Source organism: Lampetra fluviatilis, chromosome 15 (assembly GCF_964198595.1).
Source record: "Lampetra fluviatilis chromosome 15, kcLamFluv1.1, whole genome shotgun sequence".
NCBI lineage: Eukaryota > Metazoa > Chordata > Hyperoartia > Petromyzontiformes > Petromyzontidae > Lampetra > Lampetra fluviatilis.
In genome coordinates this window covers 13,270,476-13,295,263 of record NC_136289.1, presented here as the reverse complement: position 1 = coordinate 13,295,263, position 24,788 = coordinate 13,270,476, and the positions used below count along the sequence as shown (strand labels likewise).

The following is a 24,788-nucleotide window of genomic DNA, read 5'->3' as shown; positions in this document are numbered from 1 at the left end:
CCGCGGACCCACAGCAGCTTGGACCACAGTGCCACCTGGCGTCGCGGGGAGTCGCGGGGCCCTCCAGCATCTTGAGACACTCACAAAATAGCTCAGCTCCCTCGGCCCACCGAGGCTGCTGTTAGCTGGAGGCTCCACTGGTGTTAGTTGAACGTTCCTGTAACGTTCGATAAGGCAAGGGAGACGAAGCAACATCTAACATTGAGCGTTAACGCAGACTCAAGAGTGCAACAATAATAATACAGAAATCGTATGTTTATTCTATTGAACTTTGTTCATCATTTGAAGAGAGAGAGTGAGAAAAAAAACGCCTAAAGGGATAACACTGGTCAACAAAAAAAACATTTTTTTCTGGCCTGGACTTTTGCAGCTGTTTTAGACTAATTTCAGGGTGCTGATTCCAAATCTGATCTCAGATTTGCTCTATCACATCTCATTTTATGCTATCGGCATACCCCATTTTCATTGATTTTACCCGAAATTAACTCTGTCACTTATGATTGCAAGTTGTTGCGAGTCAGTGACTGCTTTAGTGTTAAAATATGGTGTTGTATTTTTAGGACAGTGTGTTTATAATATCATGTTATGTAGATATCCACATTTATTTAATATTTTTTTTCTGCAGTTTTTATTGAAAATGCAATATTTGATATCTCAAAAACCTGATGTGATAGACAAAAACTGATGCCTTATGCCAGAAAAAGTGTGTTGACCAGTGAATCTATTTTTTTGTATGGGTAAAGAAATTCTACGGCACTTATTGCGATGAGAAACCGCGCCGATCAAGTCGTCTGTCACTCGACTCGCTCTGCGGTGACGAACGAGACGACGGCTGGAAACGCGCGGCGGCTTAATGAGACACCCCGGGAGGCAGCAGAGACCGAACGGGATGACGACCTGCGTGGATATTGCTCTGCCGTGCTGCCCTATGGGAGGAGAAAATCCACGACTCCGTATTCTTCTCATATATATGATGAATAATTATTATAAAGCTACCCGGTGCTTATCCAGGAAAGAAACCCGCACTCTTTGAGTCTCAAGATCCCCCTTTTTTGTTCAAGAGGGTCCTGCTACAGAGCTACACATGGCCAATTCCAGCATGGGAGACTGTTTGTGGCATGTGCTCTGGTAGATTGAAGAATAGAGTTCCCTCAGTTTATGCGGTGGTAGTAGTAGTAGATGCGTTCCACAAAAGTAGCGCACAAAGCGAAACTGCACGAGGGGACAGCTGCCTGCCGAGCTGTGCACACAGAACATGCAACGCTGTCCCACCGTGTAGCCGCATATAAGTGAATTCAAACCGCACATTGCGAATTTTGTGTAGAAATAGTTGAGCCGCATATATACAGCGCGACATTGCACAAAACCGAACCCGCGCAAAGCGAGGGAAACATGCACTGCACTGCCATCACTTGGCTACTTGCTAAATAAAGAGCGTTGTTAAAAAAAAAGTGTCAGTTTTGTTGCCAGATAAAAGGGTAAAACGCAATTATCATATTTTGCTACTTCCTGCAAAGGAGGTTCCAATGGTGAAAGAGCGTTGTTATTATTGCCAAGCAGCACGCTGTGTTAAAACGCGGACATATCACGCCCTAGCCTCTCATCTCACAGCCCGTGTTTCACACACACACACACACGTCATTCTTTATACATGGAAATCCCGACTCACCGTTGCACACGCAAATACATTTCACGCAAATCGCCGCTGGAAACGTCAGGATACCAATTAGCATTTTATCTCGCGCTCCCTTCAATGACTCGGCGTCTCAGGGCCGCCCCTCGAGACATCGCATCCCAGCTCAACGATCACAGTGCCCTGCGGTCGTTCAGCCGAGGCGACCCCGAGCGGAAATGTGTTCTTCGGCCGCCCAAGTCATGGCGCAGCACCGGCCTGTGAATGCCTTTGTGGGTGATCGTGGTGTGGACCGTTCCATCTCGACCTGACCCCCCCTCCCCCCACCTGCTCCTGGATTGAGCGTCTCAACTACCCAGCAGAGTTGTGACAACAGCGAAACTGGTTTTATTAACTTCCCTTAATTTTCACATTTTCTGTACATACACGCACAGCGGTGTCAGGTTAACATCGAGATTGCTTCCTTATGATCCCGTGACAATGCGTGGCACAATCCTTGAACACGAACGCGCGCGTTTATATTCAGAGGCATTAATCGGCGAGTGTGAATTAGCAGTGCACACCCTGGGGGGTTCGCTCTGTGGGTGAAACGGCGACATCCTGAATTTTCCTGTGGACTGCGAAGATTACGAAAACCAACATATCAATGCATAATTCAAACTTGTGGAGAAAAGCCAGTCGGCTGCTCGGGCACTACACGTCACGGCGGCTATACGGGACGACGGCCAAGGGTCAAGAATCAATTGCGGAGTGGCAGCCCAGGAGTGGAAGGCGTCTCATAGGGCCGCGCGTCGAGGAGACGGCGCGATGGGATGCTCTCTCGTGTGCCGCAGATGCATCGGTTCATCACTCCATGGCGGGGTCGTGAGAGACGAGGAAGGCCTTTCATCCAGCAGTGGATCGACCACGGCTGATGAAAATTGCACGTTGACCTCCGGCTATCGAGGCCGGCTCTTGTGACAATAGGCGCCAAGAAGTCGACCCCCTTAATGCCCCCCCCCCATTTGAGCCATAAGCGGCGTGGCGGGGCCACGCTGTGCGTAAAATGCGCATTAAAGATTCGCAATCACCCGCCAAGGGCTCACAAGAAGAATTCGCGGGGCTGAGTTGGGGGAAGATGCCACCCATGGGGCTTGGGAGCGAGTTATTTGCCGATGCAGCCCCTGTGACCAACCCTCCTGACAGTTCCCGAGACGCCATCGCTCGCGCGTGGGAAGAGGAGGCCGGAGGTTGGGCAGAGGGCACCGGGGGACAGACACAACCGGGGGCCACGTCGCGATGGTGGATCACGCAAGCGCCGTGAAACCTCTTGTCCCATATTCTTAGGTTTTTTCGGTAAAGTCACGTAGGTAAAACATCAAAATTAATGAAAATAAAATAAAAACAAAAAATCACGACGTTTCGGAGGCAACAAAAGTCTCCGTCATCAGGTGGGACCGTCACAGCCAGATTAGCTGCATCAAGTGAGGCAATGATTCAAGATGCAATCCCTTAAAAGCGAGTTGAGGGGGGAGGAGAGGGAGGGGGGAGCTCATCAGAATATGGTAGCCAATGAATGGAACGTATCGGGAGGGAGGGGGGGCGGGGCCAAAAGGGTGGGCAACGGCGTGGAAGCGATTGTGCGCAAGCGACAAACTACTGCACACGCCAACACAATGGACAGAGAGGGGGAGGGGAGGTCTGATACACATGATAGACAAAAGAACGAAAATGCCCATGTTTATACCAATGCTGGCTGAACAATGAAGAGAGTACTGTTAAAAAATAACTGGGGATGTTAACACTCGGTAAAGTAAAGTAAAATAGTGCCTGTCAGATAAGATGGTCCAAAAAATAGTAATTAAGTCTTTTTTGCGTGGTTGATAACATCTTTCCAATGATTACTAAGTTTATACCCATCATCACGGTTGAAATTATGTCTGTGTTTGTATATTTGTATGGCTTCGTGTACAAACCTTTGATGGTAGCCGGGAGGTTTGCAGAGAACCTTGGTCTCGGAAAAGACAATTTCATGAGAGCCCACTGAGTTGTAGCAATGATCGGCAACGGCAGAAGAATCAGTTCTGCCGTGTTTCAGATCTGACTTGTGCTCGCGGACACGATCAGAAACATGACGTTTCGTTTCTCCAATGTAGCAATCACCACAAATGCAACTCAATTTGTAGACTCCAGGATACTGTAAGTCAGGAACGACATCCTTCACAGATGGAATCAGATCACGGATTTTATGCACTGTACTGAATCGGACTTGGATCTTATGTTTGTTTAGAATTTTGGAGATCTTTTTGGTCACGCCTGCTATGTATGGTAACGTGATGGTTTTGGTCGGAGTTTCATGTGGCTGTTTCTGTGTGGTGGGAGAGACAGCTTGGCGGATAGTACGGTCAGAGTATCCGTTCATCCTGAGGGCCCGATGTACATGTCTTAATTCACCGGTCAGGTGGTGTTTGTCAGAAATGCCATGGGCTCTGTGGTATAGCGTTTTGATGAGAGAATTCTTTTGAGATGGGTGGTGGTGGGAATCCGGTTTCAAGTAGGAATCTGTGTGGGTGGCTTTCCTGTAGACAGAATGTCCCAAGGATCCGTCAGGCCTCCTCTCAAACAGAATATCCAAGAATGGTAGTTTACCGTCTTTCTCCACTTCCATGGTGAATCTGATGGATGGGTGTCTAAAATTGATGTGGTCCAAGAAGTGGTTCAATGCTGGGAGGCCATGTGGCCAGATGACGAAAGTGTCATCCACATACCTCTTCCACAGGGAAGGACGCAGGGTGGATGTCTGGATGGCGTCTGATTCAAACCTTTCCATGAACATGTTGGCTATAACTGGTGACAAAGGGGAGCCCATAGGGGTACCCTCATTCTGTTTGTAGAAGGTGCCATTCCAGGTAAAATAGGTGTTGGTGAGGCAATGCCTAACCAGCGCAGGTGCATCAGAATTCAATCCATGTTGGACTAAGTCCTCAATTATTGTCCCGTGGGTGTCGGTGAGGCGCCATACCCCGACTCGCCAGGAGAAGGCGGTACAGCAAGTGGGATCGTCTTGCCCGCTCGCGCGGTGTGTTTTCTTCTGGTGCACTGCATGTAAAACGCTCAGCAATTGACTGAACACATCTTAATATTTCTAGATTTGAAGCTTTCGTGACTGCAAGGATTCATACTCTTATGTTTTTTCGGTAAAGTCACGTAGGTAAAAATAAATAATAAATAATAAAAATAATAGAATTTTTTTTAGGAATTAAATAATAAATCACGACGTTTTGGAGGCAACACAAGTCTCCGTCATCAGGTGGGACCGTCACAGCTGAATTTACTGTATTTAAGTGAAGCTGAATTTACTGTATTAAGTGAAACAGTAAATTCAGCTGTGACAGTCCCACCTGATGACGGAGACTTGTGTTGCTTCCGAAAAGTCGTGATTTATTATTTTAATTATATTATTTTTTCTATTCTTTTTATTACTTATTTTTACCTACGTGACTTTACCGAAAAAAACCTAAGAGTACATCTTAATATATCGAGGAGCGCAGAACGGGGGAAAGGAATGTGGCGCCGGCTCGCCGCGTGGCTGCTGCTTGCTGCTGCCGCTGCCTTCCCGGTCGTCTGCGGTGGTTCCTCCTCGCGCCTCCGAATCGTTCTCGTCCTCTCTCTCCACGAGTTCTCTCTCTCTCTCCACAAGTTACTCCTTGTGACGATATCACTGGGAGCGCGCCCGATCTCGTCAGATCTCCGAAGCTAAGCCGGCTCGAGCCTGGATAGACCTTGGCTGAGCACTCGCTGTGATGAGCAACAGAGCTTGGTGCAGTACAACCCAATTGTTGTACTGTCCCTCCATGCCCCCCCCCCCGTGTCGTTACTGCCCGCATTCACCCTCCCGCATCGACCAGGGTGGCGAAGTATGGTGAAATAACCCCCCACGACCCGCAACTGCGTTGGGGAAGCACTCATCCAGCAGTGGATTGACAAGGGGCTATGCGTGTACTGTACACATAGTAAATCAGAATATGTATTTATACTGGAGGAATCCGATGAGCTATGAAAACCTCTTTTGGACACATGGCTAGTAGGGCCACGGGATCAGAAGGTGTCGTGTGCTGTGATTTACACCTCGGGTTTTAAAGCAGCAGCATCAGCACGGTGATTGTAACTGATTTGGAATCCGTCAAGTGTAGCCTCGTCTCACTTAACGCGTCCGCTGCGTTCTAAAGGGACTTATTAAAAGTGTATCAACGGCAGCTACGGGGTCATCCTGTTCGCTTTTTTTCTATCCGTCATTGATTTTCCAAGCAGCTTTTATTGGAATAAACGGCGCTTATTCGGATAGATACAAACACATGAATTGGGAGCCTGGTAAGTGGAGATAAGGCGAACTCATGCCAGGGGATATTTGGCTGAAGCGATGTAAGAATACGCTCTGAAAGATCTTTATTAAAGTGAATAGCAAGCGCACACACACTCACAGCGAACAGGTAGGAATTACAACTACGGTAGTTATAAACATGCCACCAGCACTTACCAAACTAAACCTAGTCAGCACACACATATTATATATAGTACATCTTTATATCATTATAGATATTTACGTGGCTTTACCGAAAGACCCAAATAATATAAATTCCTGCAGTCGCGAAAGCTTGAAGTCAAGATTTGGTACATCTTTATTCAATAATGTCTTTTCAGAAAACAAATATTAAATATTGTTTGCAATGCATCTGCTGGATGGTCTCCCCAAGGGATGTTGGTTCGGGTTGTTGGGCCACATTTCACCGTGCTGGTCAGCGCGGGTTGACGAAAGTAATTACTCGCCACGCTCTCTCCACTGCTAACGTTGCTCCACAGTGCGCTCGAAACACGTGGGCACGTTTGCTGCTGCTCTGACTACCACGGCTCTCTCCCCGGCTCCCTCCCCCCACACCTCTTCTCGCGCGCCACTCACAATGAAGCAATAAGAGGCGGTGGGTCGATGTCTTTCGTTGTTGTTGGAGGAGGTTCGCGGAGGGCTACGATTGGGTCCCCAGGCGCGGTTACGCAAGCGGCGGCAGCCGCAAGAGGCGAGCCTTCTGAAGACACAGAGAGCCACCCACCCCACCACGCTCACTCAGCACCCACCATCCACCCAGCCACCCACCCATCAGGAAGCCCCTCTCGAGTACACGGCGCACTCTTTTGCGCACGCACGCAAAGATCACCTCCCCAACCGCTAGCAACCACCGCATAGCGTAGCCTAACACAGGGCTGTTGGGTAAAGTACCGTGAGCAAGCTCTTATTGTTAAGGAGGGCACGAGAGCACGAGGGGGGGGGGGGGGGGCTGCGTGGCCGGGACGCACGCGCACCCACGCCGCGGTTTCTCACCTCCCTGCGTCTCCTCCACGGGGAGAGGAGTAAGAAGCAGAGGCCACCACCACCACCTTAGGGCACCGTCCCTTAATTACGCCTGGAGCCAGCAGCCCCCCCCCCCCCACATGGCGATGGCACGGCCAGGTAGAGCAGTAGCGACGTGCGAAGCTTCGGGGCAGAAGGAGAAGGAGGCAACGACGGAGGCGCTGGGACATCGCGCGGGAGGACCGGAGCGCGAATTCGCGGCCGCCGCTGCGCTGTTTGGCCACCTGAGAGCGGAAAGCCCAGTGGACCGGGCCGTGCTGCGGTACGGCGAGAGGCGCCGACTCGGGGAGCCGGGACTGGCTCTGCTCCACGGGGATTCGGGAGCGCGGCGTCGGAGCTACGCGCTCGCCTTCTCGGCCCTCAAATGTGAGTGGGGAGCCGCGGCGAACAGCGAGCGGTGGGCGGCATCGGGAGGGAGCGATCATTCGGTGCCCGCGCGTGTGCTGGCAGCAGCGATGCGTTCAGGAGGTGAGCGCCAATGCGGAGGTCTGCTGGTCAACAGAGGGCTTCGGCCGATGGAGAGTTCGTGTCGTTTTGCGATTCATCCTCCTCAGTTGAAGGAGCGCGGGCTACAGTGGCTTTACCCATCGGGCAGGTGACCTCATGACGATGGTTATTGTGGCGATGGGGACGGTCGGCACAGAAAGGAGCGCAGGTGATGCATCTGTCATTTTGGTCAGTCAACCTATGGCACCTGGGTCTGTCCCGTGACCCTCCTGTCAGCGAGCCTTCGACACTTCAACGTGGTGTCAAACCACGTTGAAGTGTCGAACGTATTTGGTGTGGTGTCAAACCACGTGTTATCGGTGGTTGCAGTCGGGAGATAACGAATCTCGGGCTCTGCACGAGACTGATGTATGTATGCGTATCTTGGGAGCGGTGGCATAGTGGCTAGCGCACTGCACTGTGAACTTAGCCATCTTGAGTTCAGACGCGAGTGGTATCTTGACAAATCTCTCCAGCGCCTCCCCTACGTCGACTGCGCCTTAAACAAGCAGCGGGTTTGCGGCGTGTAAAACATCGGCGCCGGGGAGACCGTGGCTGCGAGGCGCGCTGTTTACTACGCAGCTCCACGGGGCTTCGTTCTGGTATTAATAGGAGCTCGCCAGCAGCATGTGTACCCCCCCCCCCCCCCGTGGATGGAGACTCGACCTCGCCCCCCTCTCCCGGCCACTTCCTCATCTCATCACGAGTCCCCCAGGGACGCCCAAGCAGCTGATCGTTGCTCGGGGAACCTGCTCCCACTCACCCGCTCCCACCCACCCGCTCCCACCCACCCGCTCCCACCCACCCGCTCCCACCCACCCACCTGCTCCCACCCACCTGCTCCCACTCACCCGCTCCCACACACCCGCTCCCACCCGCTCCCACCTGCTCCCACACACCTGCTCCCACTCACCTGCTCCCACCCACCTGCTCCCACTCACCTGCTCCCACTCACCTGCTCCCACACACCTGCTTAGCTTCCACAACTCGAACGAGGATCGGGCGCTTTCCCGACGGACGTTTCGCCTGACTGTGGACATTAGCACATTTCACGGCGCCGTCTGTTGAACAAACGGAAAAGAGCCCACGGGAGCTGGCAGGGACGAGGAAAAAGCAAAAAAAAGCCCCCCACCCAATCCCCTGATCCCCCACCCTCCCCCACCCTCCCCCACCCCCTCCCCCGTAAATTCAACGGCGAAATAAAAGCGGAGCGGCGGCGCGAGTGAGAGGCGAGTCGGCAATAAAAAGTGTGCAGGTCTCTAAGGGAACGCGCGGCCTCGCACGCCGACGAGACGGGGCCACAATGGCCGGGGCTGTTTGTCCACCTCGCCGAGCAAACAGGCGAGTAAAGACGACTCACCCCGGGGCCGTCAAGTCACGATAAAGACCTCCACCCACACCACCTCCACCCCCACACCTTCACACCCCCACACCCCCCACACCACCACACCCACACACCCCCCCACCTACACCACACCCACACCCCCACACTTCCACACCCACACACCCCCCCACGTCCACACCCCCCACACCTCCACCTCCACACCCCCACCCCCCACACCTCCACACCCACCCACACCCCCACCGCCTTTGTCGGCTGTTGTATTCGCACGCTCCCTCTCTGTATAGCGGACATGGGTTCACTCCTTCACCCCAGGACACCACTGGCAATGTGAGTCCGGACTCTCCTCCCTCCCCGTGCCCTCCCACGCCAACGGCTGCAGCAGGATTTATTGATTCCGACAACAACGACGACGACCACAAGAACCGCTCCCTCCGCCGCCCTCACCACGGCGAAGCATTCCCATCGAGGCGCTGCGCGCGTTGCTAGGGACGAGGTCTCCCAAAGCTTCGGCTGAGATCTCCTGGGACAGGCCAATAACTGGCAGTCCGCATCTCTATTGGGGCCGTCCATAAATGACGTCACGCACCTAGGAGGGGGGGGGGTCAGATATTTGTGACGGTGTGTGACGAGGGGGGGGGGGGTTGAGAAATGTGATGTCACATCAATATGTGCAACTTTAAATTAATATAGACAGCACGTTCTACTTAATTAGACTTTTTAATAAATGTTTTCTCCTACAACATCAGAGTGCAGCGCCACATTAAATACGCACTACAATGACAATAGTTTAAAGCGATTTGAAGCATGTTTTATTTGGGGGGGGGGAAGGGCAGAGCTTTGTGACGTCATACTTGAGGGGGGGGGGGGGTCTGACTTTTTGTGACGCCGTGTGACGATGGGGGGGGGGGGGTCAAAAATTGTCCAAAATCGCGTGACGTCATTTATGGACGGCCCCATGGCCACGACGAGAGGGCTTCGGCTGCGAGAGAGTTCCGTGTCGTTGTGCTGCTGCTCCTAGTCCGTTGAAGGAGCGCAGATTGCGGTTGTTTACGATACGGTCATTAGTTTGGGTTGCGTGGCCACATGCGCACTGCTGCTGCTGCTGTTTGTCAAAAAAAATTGTTCCATTTGCGAAAGACGATGTGCATCTCAGCCTCGAAGCTTTCGTGACTGCAAGGATTCATATTCTTAGGTTTTTTCGGTAAAGTCACGTAGGTAAAAAATTTAAAATTAATTAAAGTAAAATAAAAATAAAATAAAAATCACGTTTCAAGACGGAAGCTTGTGTTGCCTCCGAAACGTCGTGATTTTTATTTTATTTAACTTTTATTAATTTTAATTTAATTTTTTTTTACCTACGTGACTTTACCGAAAAAACCTAAGAATACATCTCAGCCTCCTTGTTCATGTCCCGATGCGATCGATGTTCGCGCCGCCGGTGTCTTGGGGGAAACATCGGAGCCAGGAGGTGCGCCGATGTTTGGGTCTCGGATGAGGTTGGTGGGGAGAGGGAAGCTCCTTCTCTCGCCCCACCCCCCTGTCCCCTGTCACCTATATTCGTGCGACCTTAAACACAACGAGCGCACAGCGAATACCGTCATCTAAGCCGGAACACCGTTCGTTTTAAACGTCATTCATTTTAATTCGTTGATAACAACAGTTTACAAAGCTTTTGTCAATCAATTACAGGTTGAAAGTCTCCCCACGCCACGTCAGTCATGGAGTAAGTTTGACCATACTTCACCAAGCTGGTCAGAGCGGGCTGTGGAAGAAGGCGCCTGGCTTATTATATTAGTCGCTGCTGCTGTTTAAGCCTTCGCTGGGAATCAAACTCAAGTTGCTGGGCCCTGAGTGCAGTGAGTCATGGTTAATCCTAGTAACAACGCCTACTCATGTTAATACTGAAGGTCTTTGTTTATCCGGCCCCGCTCGGGAGGGCCCCGCATTGGGATGTTTGGCCACTTCCATTCATGAGCGTTTAGCTTCACGTGGGAAGGAAACCCACGCGCGTGTAACGCTCAAAACTCCGCACAGATGGATTTACAGAAACATCTAAGCACGTCCTGCCATGTCCTGGCCACGCCACGGTCTGTCCCGTCTCCACGTTTCCCTGACGCGACCGAGTATTTACGTTCGACAACAAAGCACCGCTGACCGCGCCAATAACAGTCAGCGAATGGGAGCGGTCTCGCAATGCAGGTGACCAACTTTACCACTCACGGAGTCTGTTGAACTTCTTTGGCGCCGTACGCAGTCAACCGTGCTTACGGAGGCGCGGGCGAAGGACAAACAAACCAAACACGAGAATCAGTTCTAAAGCAAATGAGTGTTCACCCTAGGTTTAAAAGTGCCGAGCTCCAGTGGCGTCCTCACATCGGAAGGAAGAGCGTTCCAGACGGCCGCAGAAGCGCGCCTGAAAGCGATGCGGTGACCGCCGTCTTTGGCAGCGGTGATCACACGCAGATTTTAAACTCGGAACGTTTTTACCCCACGGAAACTCTCAAGGGTGTGCTCGGTCTGGAGACCCTCCTACGTTTTGCGTTTCGTCATCCAACGGCGGATCAATGAGCAGGGCCTCTTGTGGACTGCGGCGTGGTGTCGGGATGAGTCACGTGCTCCACACACGGGGGGGTGGTGACACTTCGCGTGTTTCCAAGTAAACGGACTGTGGCCTTCGCGTGTGTGGATCGACTGTGCAAAGCTGCAACTTGGACAATGGAAAGAGGTCAGCTGCACAGACATCGTCATCGTCGTCAGATGTAGCTTTCCATCGCTTGAAAGGCGCGAGTTAATCGTTCGCGAAATCGCGACTTGGCTTGCGTCTTTTTAAAACTTTGGCAGAGTGTGTGTACTCTCAAGGGCTGTCACTGGGACGTGCTCCTTTTTTTTTGGAAGCGACCTAGCCATCACAAAGGATAGCTCAACGAAGTGGCTTATCATCACCACGTGGAAATGTGTTAGTCAAATGCTCTAAACGCGTGATGTTGATTCTAAATGTGGAGGGAAATACCAGAAGACCCGGAGAAAAATTCACGCAACCACGGGGAGAGAGACACGCAAACTCCAAATATACAGCAGGCGTCAGGGTCGCGATCGAACCCACGACCTCCTTGTATACCAGGCGAGGTAGTTAACATCTCGCCACTGTATCTTTGTTGAAATTCTTTCGCACTGTACATAGCCAACCGCGTTAATCGGAGGCGCGGGGAAAGGACAACAAACTAAGACACAAAAAGTTGTTCTCAAATAATTGAGTTTTCAATCTCTAGGGCTGGGATGATGATGGCCGCTGCGTTCATGTTCATCGTGTTTGTCTCAAACCACTGTCGTAGCCATGAATTCATTCATTAGGTACAGTACAGCGCATTGATTCGAAATATTTTCTTAAGATTTAGATAATTACCGTTAAAAATAGCATCCCCACGAGTATGTATCTGTGAACTTTGAGACATTTTTGCTACTGCGAGGTTGTCCAGTTTGTGAATCTGCCCACTAATAATACAAATGTAACTTTTCGTTTCTTTCACGAGCGCTCTACAGCTGAGCTGACACTTGGTTCGGGGAGGGCGTGCATTGGGTTCTTTGTAAAATTCCTCTTTTAATGAGAAGTTTTGTTGCAAGTGGCAGGATATTGTAAATATCTAGAAACATTTCAAGCATAGAAAGGCATAACACTCAAAGGTCTGCACGGCTGAGTTGGGAATCAACTTGCTGTGATGCCATCCGTTAACCCACATTGCTGCAGCCCAAGGGCGTATGGGAGTTTTGCGAATCCGTACGAGTTTTATACTTTATAGTGACCAACCCTAACCCGCCTAAGTGTCGGGTCAAGAGGCGCAGTGTGGTTGGAACGCGACTTGGTGCAAGGAGTAAAATTTGTGGGGGGGGGGGGGAGGGGGGGGAGCCCCCTGTCCAAATCCTCCCCCCCCCCCCCTTCTTCGTCATCTGACACCTTGGGGCTCTCCAGCCCGTGGGCCCCCCCGCGGCAGTTGCACCGCCTGCACACTCGCCAGGCGGTGCGGCCACCGCGACCCGACTCTGGCCGCCGCCTCCTGCCCACGACGTTCAGAGTCGCGCTCGTTGTGTCTCTTTTGCAGATCAGACGCTCATCGAAGGCGTCCTGGTGGAGAGCGGCTTCTACTCGGCGCAGCTCATCGTGAGTAGAGCCCCCGAGCGCAGCACCCAGCGCGCGTAACAGCTGCCAGAGCTCCTGGTCTTTCGCCGGCACAGTCGGGGTTTTCGGGCATATGGCCGCTCCCAGCATCCCGAGGCATTTGCGAACGTCGAGATTTCGTCCCGCTTCGATATTTGCATGGACTCGCGATATGCGGGAGAGGGAGGTTGCTACTCGAGCGGGAGGGCAGGCAGGGGAGTGGACGGTGAGCAGTAGGCGAGGCCATCGTCAGAACGAGCGAGTGCCAGTCTCGCGCGGGGTGGGCACGGTTATTGAGCGGAGGGCGCCGAGTGAAAGCGCACGACGCTGACGCCGAGAGAGAGGAGAGCCGCGAGCTCACCCACGGTCAGAGCCTCGCAGGAGCGCGACGGCTGTAACGTGGCGCGCGGCGCGACGGATCTCACCGGGCCCGGCGGCCGGGCAGGTCGGGCCGGCGCAGTGACCGAGGGCCACCTCTGGAACGTGTTCGTGCGTCGCCAGCCGGACGAGCTGCTGCCCCTCGCCGTGGTCCTGTTCTGGGACCTGCAGCGGCGCGGGTTCGAGCCCCGGGACAAGGAGGAGGGACGCGAAGCGACGAGTGGAGGGGGCCGCGGGGCGAGCGGGGAGGCCCGGAGTCGCCAAGAAGGCGACGGCTGCGGTGGCGACGGAGTTCGCGATGATGTGCGGGAAGTTGATGGCGCACTCTTCTCGTGAGTAAACTGCAAACCGACAACGCCTTGAACGCGAATAAAATGTATGGACTGCATTGGCAGCAGTGCACAAAGGCAAATTCAAATAACTCTCAGAATCGGAATCCTTGTTTTATTTTTCCTGGAGAAATCCGATCAGCTGTGAAGCTCTTTTTCACAAATGTCCAGCAGGGGCTTGTTCACTAACATAGGCTCGTAACAGGAAAGTATCAAACCTTGAACGGCCATGCAATACGAGCCATTGTCCAACACGTTAGCCGATTGTGAGTGTTTATGTTTTGTGCAGACGTAGAGCTCTTTTGTCAGTCCACCGTCGACGAATTGGCACGTGCCTGTGTAGGCTACTTTAAGGCCTACTTCGCCACGCGCTTCAGTGCAGGTGGGTGAAGGCGGAGAGCAAAGGAGTCGCACCACCGCAGGAGGGCACAACAACGGATGTTGTTGGCCTGCCCTCTGCTGACAACGCAGCAGCAGCAGCAGCAGCAGCCTATAGCTCCCGTTGTACACGCACGGCGGTCGCCCTGCCACTCGCCGCAGGTTCAGGACGCGGCTGCGCGCGTCGCTGGCCCGGGGCCGCATCCGCCGTGGAGCCCTCTCGCTCGACTCGGTGCTGCCGGAGCCGCTGCTGCGCCGGGAGAGGCGCGCCGGCGCTGCTCCCCTCTACGCCTGGGTCGACGGCGCGCGCTCGAGGTGAGGCTCCCGCGGCGCTGGCTCGCTCGTCACCTCCTGAGGCAGGGCTTGTCGCGGGGAAGAGCATATCCTCGCGACGCGGGGAGAGTTGAGAATTGCTCGTAAAAATTGATCGACGTCGCTTGTGATGCCGCTACGCACTTCGCACGGACACGTCGCTCTAACATTCGGTCAGGGGATGCGTCAGGCCTGGGGTTTGGTGTGCCAAGGCCGTGACGTTCGAGTGGACGTTGAGGTTAGGGCTGTACGTTGGGGTTATCACGACAATCCAGAGGAGTTGCCCGCGACACTCAGCCACAGCCGTGATGATTGGCACGATCCCTTCCTTGATCGAGGCTCGTTGCGCGTCCAAATATCGTGCGTCGCCTCCTGCGGCGCGGCTGCATTCAGACGCTCCGTGCTCGAGAGAGCACGCTCTGGGACCGGTGCTCCCGTGTCCCAACCGTGCACCTGCGCCACTGTGCCGTGCAGTGAAGAGGAAGTGCAGAGGGCCCTGTGCGACCTGGGCTTCTCCCAAGTGGAGAGCCTCGGGGATCGGCAGGACCGAGTGTTCTCTCGGGACCGGCAGCTCGCCGACCTCCTCGTCTTCCCGGGCCAGCGGCGGAGCGAGCTGCTCGACTCCGACATCGCCGAGCGATCCGTGCTCGTGTTCCAGGTGGGTGCGCGCGACGTCACCCTTCGGGGAATAATCACCCAGTGGTGGAGTCCGCATTTAGCGCGGAAGAAGCGACCGCGCCCACCGCTTTTAAAAACGTCTCCATCTCGCTCCGCAGGACAAGTCGCGCTGCGTGGGGCCTCACGCCGCCGTGCGGCTTCTCGGGGAGGAGGGCGACGTCGCGGTCGTGGGGATCGGGTCAGGGGTCGCGGGCCTGCACGTCGCCTCGCTCCTCGCCGCGCGGCGTCAGTCTCCGGGCGACGGCGGTGGCGCCGTCCCCACCACGATCACCACCGCCAACGCCAACGTCACCGCCACCAACAGCGTCAGCGGTGGTGGGGCCGCCGCCGGCTGCCGCGTGCTGGTGTGCACGGCTCTGGGAGGGGGCGCCGGTCGGCAGCCGCCACCGCCGGTGGGAACGACGGCCGACAGTGAGTCCTCGCCGCACCTCCAATCGGCACGGTCGGCTACGTTCGGTGCAAAAGAATTTCAATGTACGTGCGTGCATGCACACGTGCGTGCGCGCACGTGGAACCCGACACCCAACGAGCAAGGCGCCATCGTGTAGGTGGATGGCTGTTGCCATAGTGTTCAGAGTAAATGCGAACGATTGTGGTGTGTGTGTGTGTGTTATTGGGGGGGGGAGGGTGGGGGGGGGAAATGTGCATCCAAATAACGATCAGTAGAAATTCTTAAGCTCCCCAATAGGTCCTTCGATCATTGCGCGTGGGGGGACTTGGTGCATCTGGCACCGCGTCAGGGGCACGAGTCGACCCCTCCGGCCACGAGAGGCCACTACGTTAACTGCGATGTAAAACAAAAAATAATCTTAAAACGCGACATTGAATCGTGGCATTTCACCGAATCATGAGCGATGGTTGCCAACCGCCACACCTCGGGTGCATTTACCGCACTCGTGCATGTACGGACACTCGTTGAACTTCTTCAGCACCGTACTTAGAACGACCGTCCTACGTGCGGTGCGTCGTCACCACTGCGCGCGACCTTAAAGCGCCACACTGACGCCGCTGTCACGCGTGCCCACGCTCACGATGCTGCGGCAGACATCAAGTTTCTACCGGAGGCCTTCCTGGACCTGCAGCCCGGCGACTCCCGGCTTCAGAGGGTGCGGGTCATCCTGCTGACCCCTCCGTGCTCCGCCTCGGGGTTCAACGACCCCGTGGAACTGGTCCTCGGCGAGGGAGCGGGTGAGTGAGCGTCGCTCGCCTCCCCGTGTGCGTGCGCGGAGCCCCTGCTGACCAACTCCAAGACTACTACCATGAGTAAAACGGACGCCGTCACGCTAACGTCATGTTAACATCACGTTAACGTCACGCTATCAGGTGCGCTTCTACGGCCGTCTGGAACGCTCTTCCTTCCGATATTAGGAAGCCACCGGGAGTTATGCACTCTTAAATCATCTCAATTGAAAACTATTTTTTTACGTTTAGTTTGTTGTCCTTCCCTGGCACCTCCAATTAACACGGTTGGCTACGTACGGTGCGAAGAACAAAAACATTATTACGGAATTCAATGTGACCTGGAATTGTGAAAATTCATCTAATCGATGGGGGGGGGGGTGATGGTTTGGGCGTTGGGGGTGAAATGTTACAAGTTTCCCTGCCCTTGCCTCTGAACTTTGCTGCTGACCCCTGCCTGTGACCTGTTGCGTCGCCAGACCTGAGCCTCCTGCGCGACGCCGCGAGCGCGGAGGAAGAGGAGGAGCAGCTCGTGGAGCTGTCGGCGCGGCAGACGGAGCTTCTGTCTCACGCGATGCGATGTGCGTAGCCCGGCCACACGGCCACGGCCGGTGGGGGGGGGGCCACGGCGCACGTCTCGTGAACACCGGCTGCCACTTGCGCTGTTAAGTCGCGGGTGACTGGGGTACGGATGCTCCAGTGAGCGTGCAACGTTGGGTCAGTGTTGTCACATTGTCGGAACCGGTGGCCCAGCGTTGCATGTTTACTGGACACTGCCAAACGACCAAGTCGCCCTGAAAGCAATTACAGTCGAACTGCTTTTTGTGCTTCATTTGTTGTCCTTCCCCCGCACCTCCGATAAGCACGGTTGGCTACGTACGGTTTCAACATACATACAAACATACAGTACATACATCTCGGAAGCTAAGCAGGTGTGAGCCTGGTTAGTACCCAGGATGGGTGACCGCCACCAGGGCTTGCCAGGCGTTGTGTTGGGGCCGCGAGGTGCGGCCAGGAGCTGGCAGCGTGGAGCATCACCCCCCCCCCCTCCTATGGGTGTCTCAGATCACTCCGGCTTCCTCCCACGTGAAACCAATTCATTCGGTCGTGGAATTCTCCAAAGTCAAATGGCAGCAGGGGCCCTCGTGAGAACACGTCTTGGGTAAATATTGAGAACAGCGGACTGGGCATCAGTCCATGGTCTGGTGCTCTGTAAAGTCTGGAGGTGGCTGCGACAGAACGGAGCCCCCCCCCCCCCCCACCATGTCTAAGAAGGAATGCCACGCAGTGAATGAGCTCGAGGCTCCGTGGATTCTCGAGGCACTTTCGCCTTCACGTCTGCGCCGACGTGCCCGCGAAGAGGCGACCGCGATCGCGGAGGGGAAAAACAAACAACGGCATTTGTGCGCTTTCATACTTCTCCCCGTAAACGTTTAACCTTCTCCGAACGGTCATGTGCAAAAAAGCAATATAAAGTCGAGGGGGGGGGGGAGGAGAGACCATCGGAGCCACGGCACAGTTTGCGCAGGCCGCCTGACTCAACACTCGCTTCAAAGGGACGTGCGATAAAGGGCGGCCGTGGAGGGCGCTCCAGCGTGCTGTTCGTGTCGAGACTTCCTTGCCCAGTGAACAGCGGCGCGGGGGCCCGGCGTGGGCGGGGGTGCAGCCGCCTTGGGGGGGGGGGGCGGGGGAGAGGTTAAAGGGTTCGTGCCAAAAAAATTATAATTGTACATTTGAAATCTATGCCATTCTTACACTGTGGTGCAACACTATCCCGGATGTAAACGTAAAACGAAGCTAAACTATAGTTTGCCAGTAACTACGGTGCAATGTTGCAGTAAAACGAAGCTAAACTATAGTGTGCCAGTAAATACAGTGCAATGTTGCAGTGTGGTTTTACCCAAGCAGGTGATTTGCGTGACAAATCACCTCCAGTCTCGACGCACGAATCCACGTCCCATCTGCAAAGGCGCAGGGTTTCTCATTTGGAGCGTGACGCTCCGTTGGTTAATATCGAGTAAGCTCACGATAAGCGGATCGAATTGGGTGTTTTCGTAACTGACGTTTGCGACCTGTGCGATCGTACACGGGGTGGAGCGATTGATGGTGCAGTGGTTGAGTGCGCTGCGCTGCGCTGCGCCTCGACCCGGCGACCCGAGTTTGATTCCTGGCCACGGCTAACAATGGTGACGAACCGGATTTGGGCGGCCCCCTCCCTCGACCAACCCGCACTGACCGACGAGAAAGTCAAACAATCGACACGGCGCTGGGGAAACCTTCATCCAGCAGTGGACCATACATCAATAGAAACCATAAATCGTGACAACTCATCGTTGGGGCTGAATCTTCACACGTCGTTTTTAGCAAGGTGCCCGCGCGTCGTCTTTGGCATTGGGCAAATGAGCGGCTGTCCTCTTGCGCACAAACGGTGCCCGATGTCGCGCTGCTCTTTCTCGAAGCCAGGTCCACTCCCCACACGAGAAGAGCCGACCAACTATTATTATTGTTGTTTAACAACCAGGCAAGGCCCACTGAGCGTCACAGCTATATTTTTAGAAACGACCTGGCCATAAATGATAGCTCGACGAAGTGGCTTAGCATTTGGAAGTGTACAGCGGCCAACTACTCTAGACGCGTGACCACGGGGAGAACGTGCAAACTCCAAACACACAGCAGGCGTCGTCAGGGTCGGGATCGAAGCCACGACCTCAAGCAGAGGTAGTTAACAGCTCCCCAACGGGGCGCCCCATCACAGCTACCCTGGCAGGGCTTCCTCCTGCCACCGTGCTCAGGAATTGCTTTGCTTGTGAACAAACGCACGCCCCTGAACCGATGCGGGAGGCATGGGGGGGGGGTGACACGCTTTATTTTTTTAGGGCTGAATATTTTTGTTCCCGCGGTCCACTCTAAAGCGAGTGAGCTGCTCTCATCAGAGAGGTTCGTGTGAGAGCAGCAGCAGCAGGAGGAGGAGGAAGGAGAGCAGGTTTGTCTTTTAGTTGGCCTCGTACTCTTTGGTTCTTTCGGTAAAGTCACGTAGGTATAAAATAAATCACGACGTTTCGGGCGCAACACAAGCGTCCTCAGGTGGGAAAGCATGGTCTGCTGCTGAGGCAGACTGTTTTAAAGGTTTTAAATGGGTGTAGCTCAAGGGTCATAAAAAAGTGGCCGGGGCTAGTGATGTTAATGTGAAAAATTAGCATGTAGCTGTAAGATAGGAGAGCGCCTCCTCGACGAGGGCACGGAAGTGGCTATGTTAATGTGTGTTAACATCATGCTAATCCCTAATCACTAGCCCCGGACACTTCTTTATGACCCTTGAGCTACACCCATTTCAAACCTTTTAAAACAGTCTGCCTCAACAGCAGACCACGCTTTCCTACCTGATGACGGACGCTTGTGTTGCGTCCGAAACGTCGTGATTTATTTTATTTTCTACCTACGGGACTTTACCGAAAGAACCAAAGAGTATGGATTCCTGCAGTCACGAAAGCTTCAAATCAAAAGTTGGCCTCGTGTTTTCGGAACACGACTGAGGGCACTGGAATGGACTCGCGTTGAGTCCCCGGGGATGAGCACACGAATGGACTGCCTGCGTGATAAAAACAAGAAGAGGTTTTACCCCTTTTTGGCAATAAAGCAGGTGTTAAGATGTTCAAACACTAAATAGAAACATCTTGCAAAGAATCATGTCTGCATTCACGACGCGTATTTGTGGTGAGCATGCAAACAAAAAACATGCTCTGATAATGACCATGTTTTTTTTTATCTGAGAATAATCTATTTGCATTGTATATGCATATATTATCTACAAAGCATCTATTATCTACAAAGCATCTATTATCAGAGCATGTTCTTTGTTTGCATGCTCACCGCAAGCACGTATGGTTGATGATTCCTTGCAAAAAGGTTTCTGTTTGGTGCTTGAACGTCTTAACACCTCCTGTTTAATTGCCAGAAAGGTTAAAACCTATTCCTATTTTTCATAATTTGATACTTGCAAAAAAGGTCCCAAATTGATTGCCTGTGTTCCACTACAGTTGTATCACTTATAACCGTGGCAGGGAAATTGTATTTGTGAAGAAATTCTTATTTTTTCTTTGAGCATCCAAAACCACATTTCAACTATTTAAACTTTAGTTTTTATATACACCGAAATTCATTGTTGTCATCAGCCACGATTACTTCCACTGCTGGATTAAGGGCTCCATCGTTACATTATTTTTAGTAATCATCGAAATCAAGCCAATGTTTCTCTACTCCAACGATCACAGCATCTTCATTCATGACTGTTGCACAGCAGTAAACATTTTTTCTATATTAGAATGACGGGGGCTAGTCCCTCCAGAGAACCAAAACAAATTTCCTTCAAGGTGGTACCCGTTTTACCGCCCCAGCGGGGATGATGGGTCAAATCAACCACCCAGCTCGGATTTCAGCTCACAGCCCTCCAGTGGCAGGCCGAATACTCTGCCCATAATCGATGTAAAAAAAAATGTGGATTCGACCGCATTTTAAAAAAACCCATCACGTGTTAAACGCTTCCTCTCGCCACCGCGCCACAATGGCCCGTCGCCGTCAGCATCAACAGCAGCCGTGATCGATCCACTGCTGGACGAAAGGCATCGCCCCCACGGACAATTCCCGTTCTCCCAGCGGCGCGTGCGGCAGTTGCTCGGTCGTTTGCCGCGACCGTTCGCTCGGGCGGCTCGTCCGTCGTCTTGGCGCGGGCGCTCAAGGTGCGCGTGTGCGTGCTCCCGGTGCGTGCAGTCCCCCGAGTGCAGGCCGTGGTGTACAGCACGTGCTCGCTGCACGCACGCGAGAACGAGGCCGTCGTGAGCGCCGCGCTGTCGCGACAGCTCAACGGCGGCGCCGCCGCCACCAAAGTCGCTCCGTTCAGGTGCGGCGCGTTTTCTGCACGATCGCTCGTGCCGCCCCGCCACTCTTCAACCGTTGCCACCACCAACACCACTACCAGCACCACCACCAGCACCAGCAGCACCACCAGCACCACCATCTCCATTACCGTCTCAGCACCGCCATCACCAACCACGTTACCACCACCACCAATGCCCTCACTGCCACCGCCACCAGCACCCACCATCACCAGGCGTGTGTGTGTTACGTTCAACTTCTTTGACGCCGTACGTCGCCAACCGCGCTAATCGCAGGTGTGGAGGGAGGACAACAAACTAAACACACAAAGCCGTTTTAGCGTCGTCGTAAAAGTCCCGTACGCGGTCACGCAGTCGCACGACCGCTCACGGCCTCCGCGCGTGACCCCCTCGCCCACCACGCAGGGTCGCGCCGTCGCCCGTGCGGCTCCCGGAGGAGCGGGAGGGCCCTGCGGGAGACGCCGCGTTCCTGAGCTTCGCGCCGTCCGACTCGCTCAGCGGCGGCTTCTTGGCCGTGCTGAGGAGAGAGGTGAGGCGGTCACTCAGCTCAAAAGCAACAGTGGCCCCTATGCCATCCCTAACGGGGGCTAGGAGATGTTAACTACCTCACCTGGTACGCAGGTCTTGAGTTCGATCCCGACCCTGACGCCTGCTGCTGTATATGTGGAGTTTGCGTGTTTCCCCCGTGGTCGCGTGGATTTTTATCCGGGTCCTCCGGTTTTTTCCCTCCACATTTCGAATCGACATCACGCGTTTAGAGTATTTGGCTGCTGAGAGATTTCCAAATGTTAAGCGACTTCGTTGAGCTGTCATTTGTGGCCAGGTCGTTACTGAAAGAGCTTTATAGCTCAGTGGGCCGCACCTGCTAAAATAAAAAGTTTAGTTTCGAAAGTCCTGCTCCCATTTGAAACTAATCATGGGGTGGTACTCATATCCATTGGGAGTCCAAATGGTGGTTTTGAACCATATCTTACCGTTATCATTATCAGTCGGCAACGAAATAAACCCATATTCGACGAATGTCTGCCCAAGCCGTCGTCGTCTTTGATGTTTCATCAGAGACGCAACGACCCACATCGAGCTTCTGCACACGAGCCGATGTCATTGATCCCAGCGCCGGGGAGGATGAGCCGTACATCGTACCGCTCGACAAATGTACCTCGTTGAATTTTAAATTCCATTTCAAACCTCGTAAGATGTGCGTTGGCCGTGCAGCCCCCTCGTCAACTGTCAACCTTAACATGTGCTCGTTAACAGCACCAGCCTCAACACTCAAGGAGGATCTTTATGTGTGTGTGTGTCTATACAGGATCCCTCGGAATCTCTCACTGCAAAGGAGATCCTCGCTCGGGCATCCAGCAAAGGCTTACTGGGGGAACGGATCAAAAAGACCAAGACCAGACGACCCAGGGGACCGAAAACTCCCACCAAGCGCAGCGACACGGTGGCGAAGAGAGCCGCCAAGGTTTCCAACGGCGCCGCCAAAGCCAGAAGTTTCGGCAGCTCGCTGCTGACCACCAGCCGCGGGGTCCTCACCGCGCAAGCAGCCAATGGGGTGACAGCCAACGGGACTGCGGGTCAGAGTTCGGCTCAATATCCGGCAGCGGCAGTAGCGGCGGCCAAGCCACCGACGAGGCCGCCCGTGCGGACGGGTCCCCTGCCAGGGATGCTGAGGGCAATGTGGCCCAGGCGAGAGAGAGGAGGGGCGCAAGATGCAGAGGAGGAGGCGGCGGGGAGAAACGGCGGCCGGGACAGAGGGGAGTTGGCGAGGGAGGCCGTGAGGCCCAAGCAGCTGCTGCTGCCCAGCGTATGCATCTCTTTCCCCGGCGCCGGGGGATTCCCTGCCCAGTCTGGGCGCGGCCTCCCACCCATCGCCACCAACAGCAACACCGCCGCCGCCAGTTTCGCCCTTGGATTCTCTCCGGCGTTTGAACCTTCGCGAACCCCAGTTTTCGCCACTCGGTTCGCTCGTGGGAAAACTGCCCAAGGCAGAGGAACAAGCCAGCAGAATTGGCCCCAACTCTGAAATGCTTGTGGTGGTTGGTGGGGTGGGGGGGGGACATTGGTGGTCACAGACAGTTTGGTGGCAGAGAGGTTTGACCGACTGACAGACGATTGCCACCTCGGACGAGAAGATGAAATTTGGTTGAGGGAATCATGGGTGGCGCGGTGGGATCCTGTCTCTCACGTGTAGAGCTATTCTCCCAACTATCCATGCATCGGCGTTCAAGAGTAACCAACTTGAGTGATGACACCGAGGATGGAGCCGATGGAGCCGACGGTCAATAGAGCAGAAGCTGGCACCAAGGGGCAGGTTGGAGGCAAGGGGCATGGACGGTTGCGAGCTGCGCCTGGGTGGGAATGGTGACACATGAATGGTGACACAGGAGTCAAATCCAGGGCGAATGCTCTTAAAGTAGTGGTTCTTAACCTTTACTGCATCACTCGTATTTTTTCATGTTGATACATAGGTTTGATGAACCAAAGTAGTTGTACTTGCGTGCACGTGTTTAATTTGTTTCGTTTATTTACCTTCTAATAAAACCTGGCCATGTCTCGTACCCCCTGGGGTGGGTGCGTGCACCCCAGGTTAAGAAGAACGACTGCTCGTAATGTTTAACATCTCACATTTCTGCGACGAGCAAGACGGTAACGCTCACGTCTACGTGCGTAACGTTACATTCCCAAAAGTCTGTGACAATACACAATGGGGTTTAAAATTAAAATCGCTATCCGAGAGGTTTGTTAACTTGAAGCAGTTATAATGCAAGCTTAATGCTTTGCAGTGCACATCTACGGACGAGGGCTGACTGAATTGCACTTGCCGATTATTTCAAAATGAAATGGGCACAATCTTTCAACCAGTGGCTATTATTGACACGTTCTTCGGCGGCATGAGGCAATATTAAAAAAGAACGTGTATTGTGTAATGCCACCAATTCTGAAACGATCGTATTTTAATTACTGGGGCCATTGTTTGATTCTCATGGCGCCACCACCTCGGGTGATGATCGCCAACTCGGTTACAAAATTGTAATTCAGACGCAGCGCGCGGTCCTGTTGGTTTCTGTCTACTTTTATAGCGCGCACGAGACCGCACACTGTTGAAGCACCATGAGGAATCCTCCATTCGCCTCGCTAATAACGTCCTGTCACGCATGCGGAGTCTGCGGGGGGGGGGCTGTCACGCATGCGACGACGGGGCGGGGATGGGTGGAGGATGGGACCAAAAAAAGTGGCGACATCTCAAAAGTTGTAGCGCAGGTTGTGCGAGACGAACCTTTTCCCGTCTCTAAAAAGAAGAGGGCGCAGTTTGGCATGCACCAAGTAGGGCACCCCGACACACACAAAAAGCGTGCCCGAATAGGACACGCGGCTCGCACGCAAGGACGCTATCGCGCTGGCATGTGGCGGTTCGCCAAAGCACCTGGGGGACAGCTTAATCAACGCCGCTTGGCAGTTCGTCGTGGTGGACACGCGTGTTTCTCATCAGCCGGCCGCCACGCCCGTTAAGTTGAGCCGGCTTTCTTTATAATTCATGCGCTGCCCTACAGAAAGCAGGACATGGCCCATCGATTAATTAAAAAAAACAAAGATCCGCAGCAAATACATCAATGCTGATACGCACACCCGACCCGTTGC

The 24,788-nt window shown here is 53.8% G+C and overlaps 1 protein-coding gene across 1 annotated transcript; it reads left to right on the top strand.

The window, feature by feature from the left end:
* The first annotated feature begins 6,932 nt into the window (after window positions 1-6,932).
* Window positions 6,933-23,210, top strand: LOC144936248 (putative methyltransferase NSUN7). Its single transcript, XM_078863292.1, has 11 exons — window positions 6,933-7,382; window positions 12,945-13,003; window positions 13,502-13,710; window positions 14,248-14,400; window positions 14,872-15,055; window positions 15,174-15,486; window positions 16,120-16,263; window positions 16,734-16,835; window positions 21,022-21,151; window positions 21,552-21,675; window positions 22,456-23,210. Exons 1-11 carry the CDS (start codon window positions 7,097-7,099, stop codon window positions 23,170-23,172), a joined length of 2,421 nt encoding a protein of 806 aa, XP_078719418.1. The 5' UTR covers window positions 6,933-7,096; the 3' UTR covers window positions 23,173-23,210.
* Window positions 23,211-24,788: the final 1,578 nt, after the last annotated feature.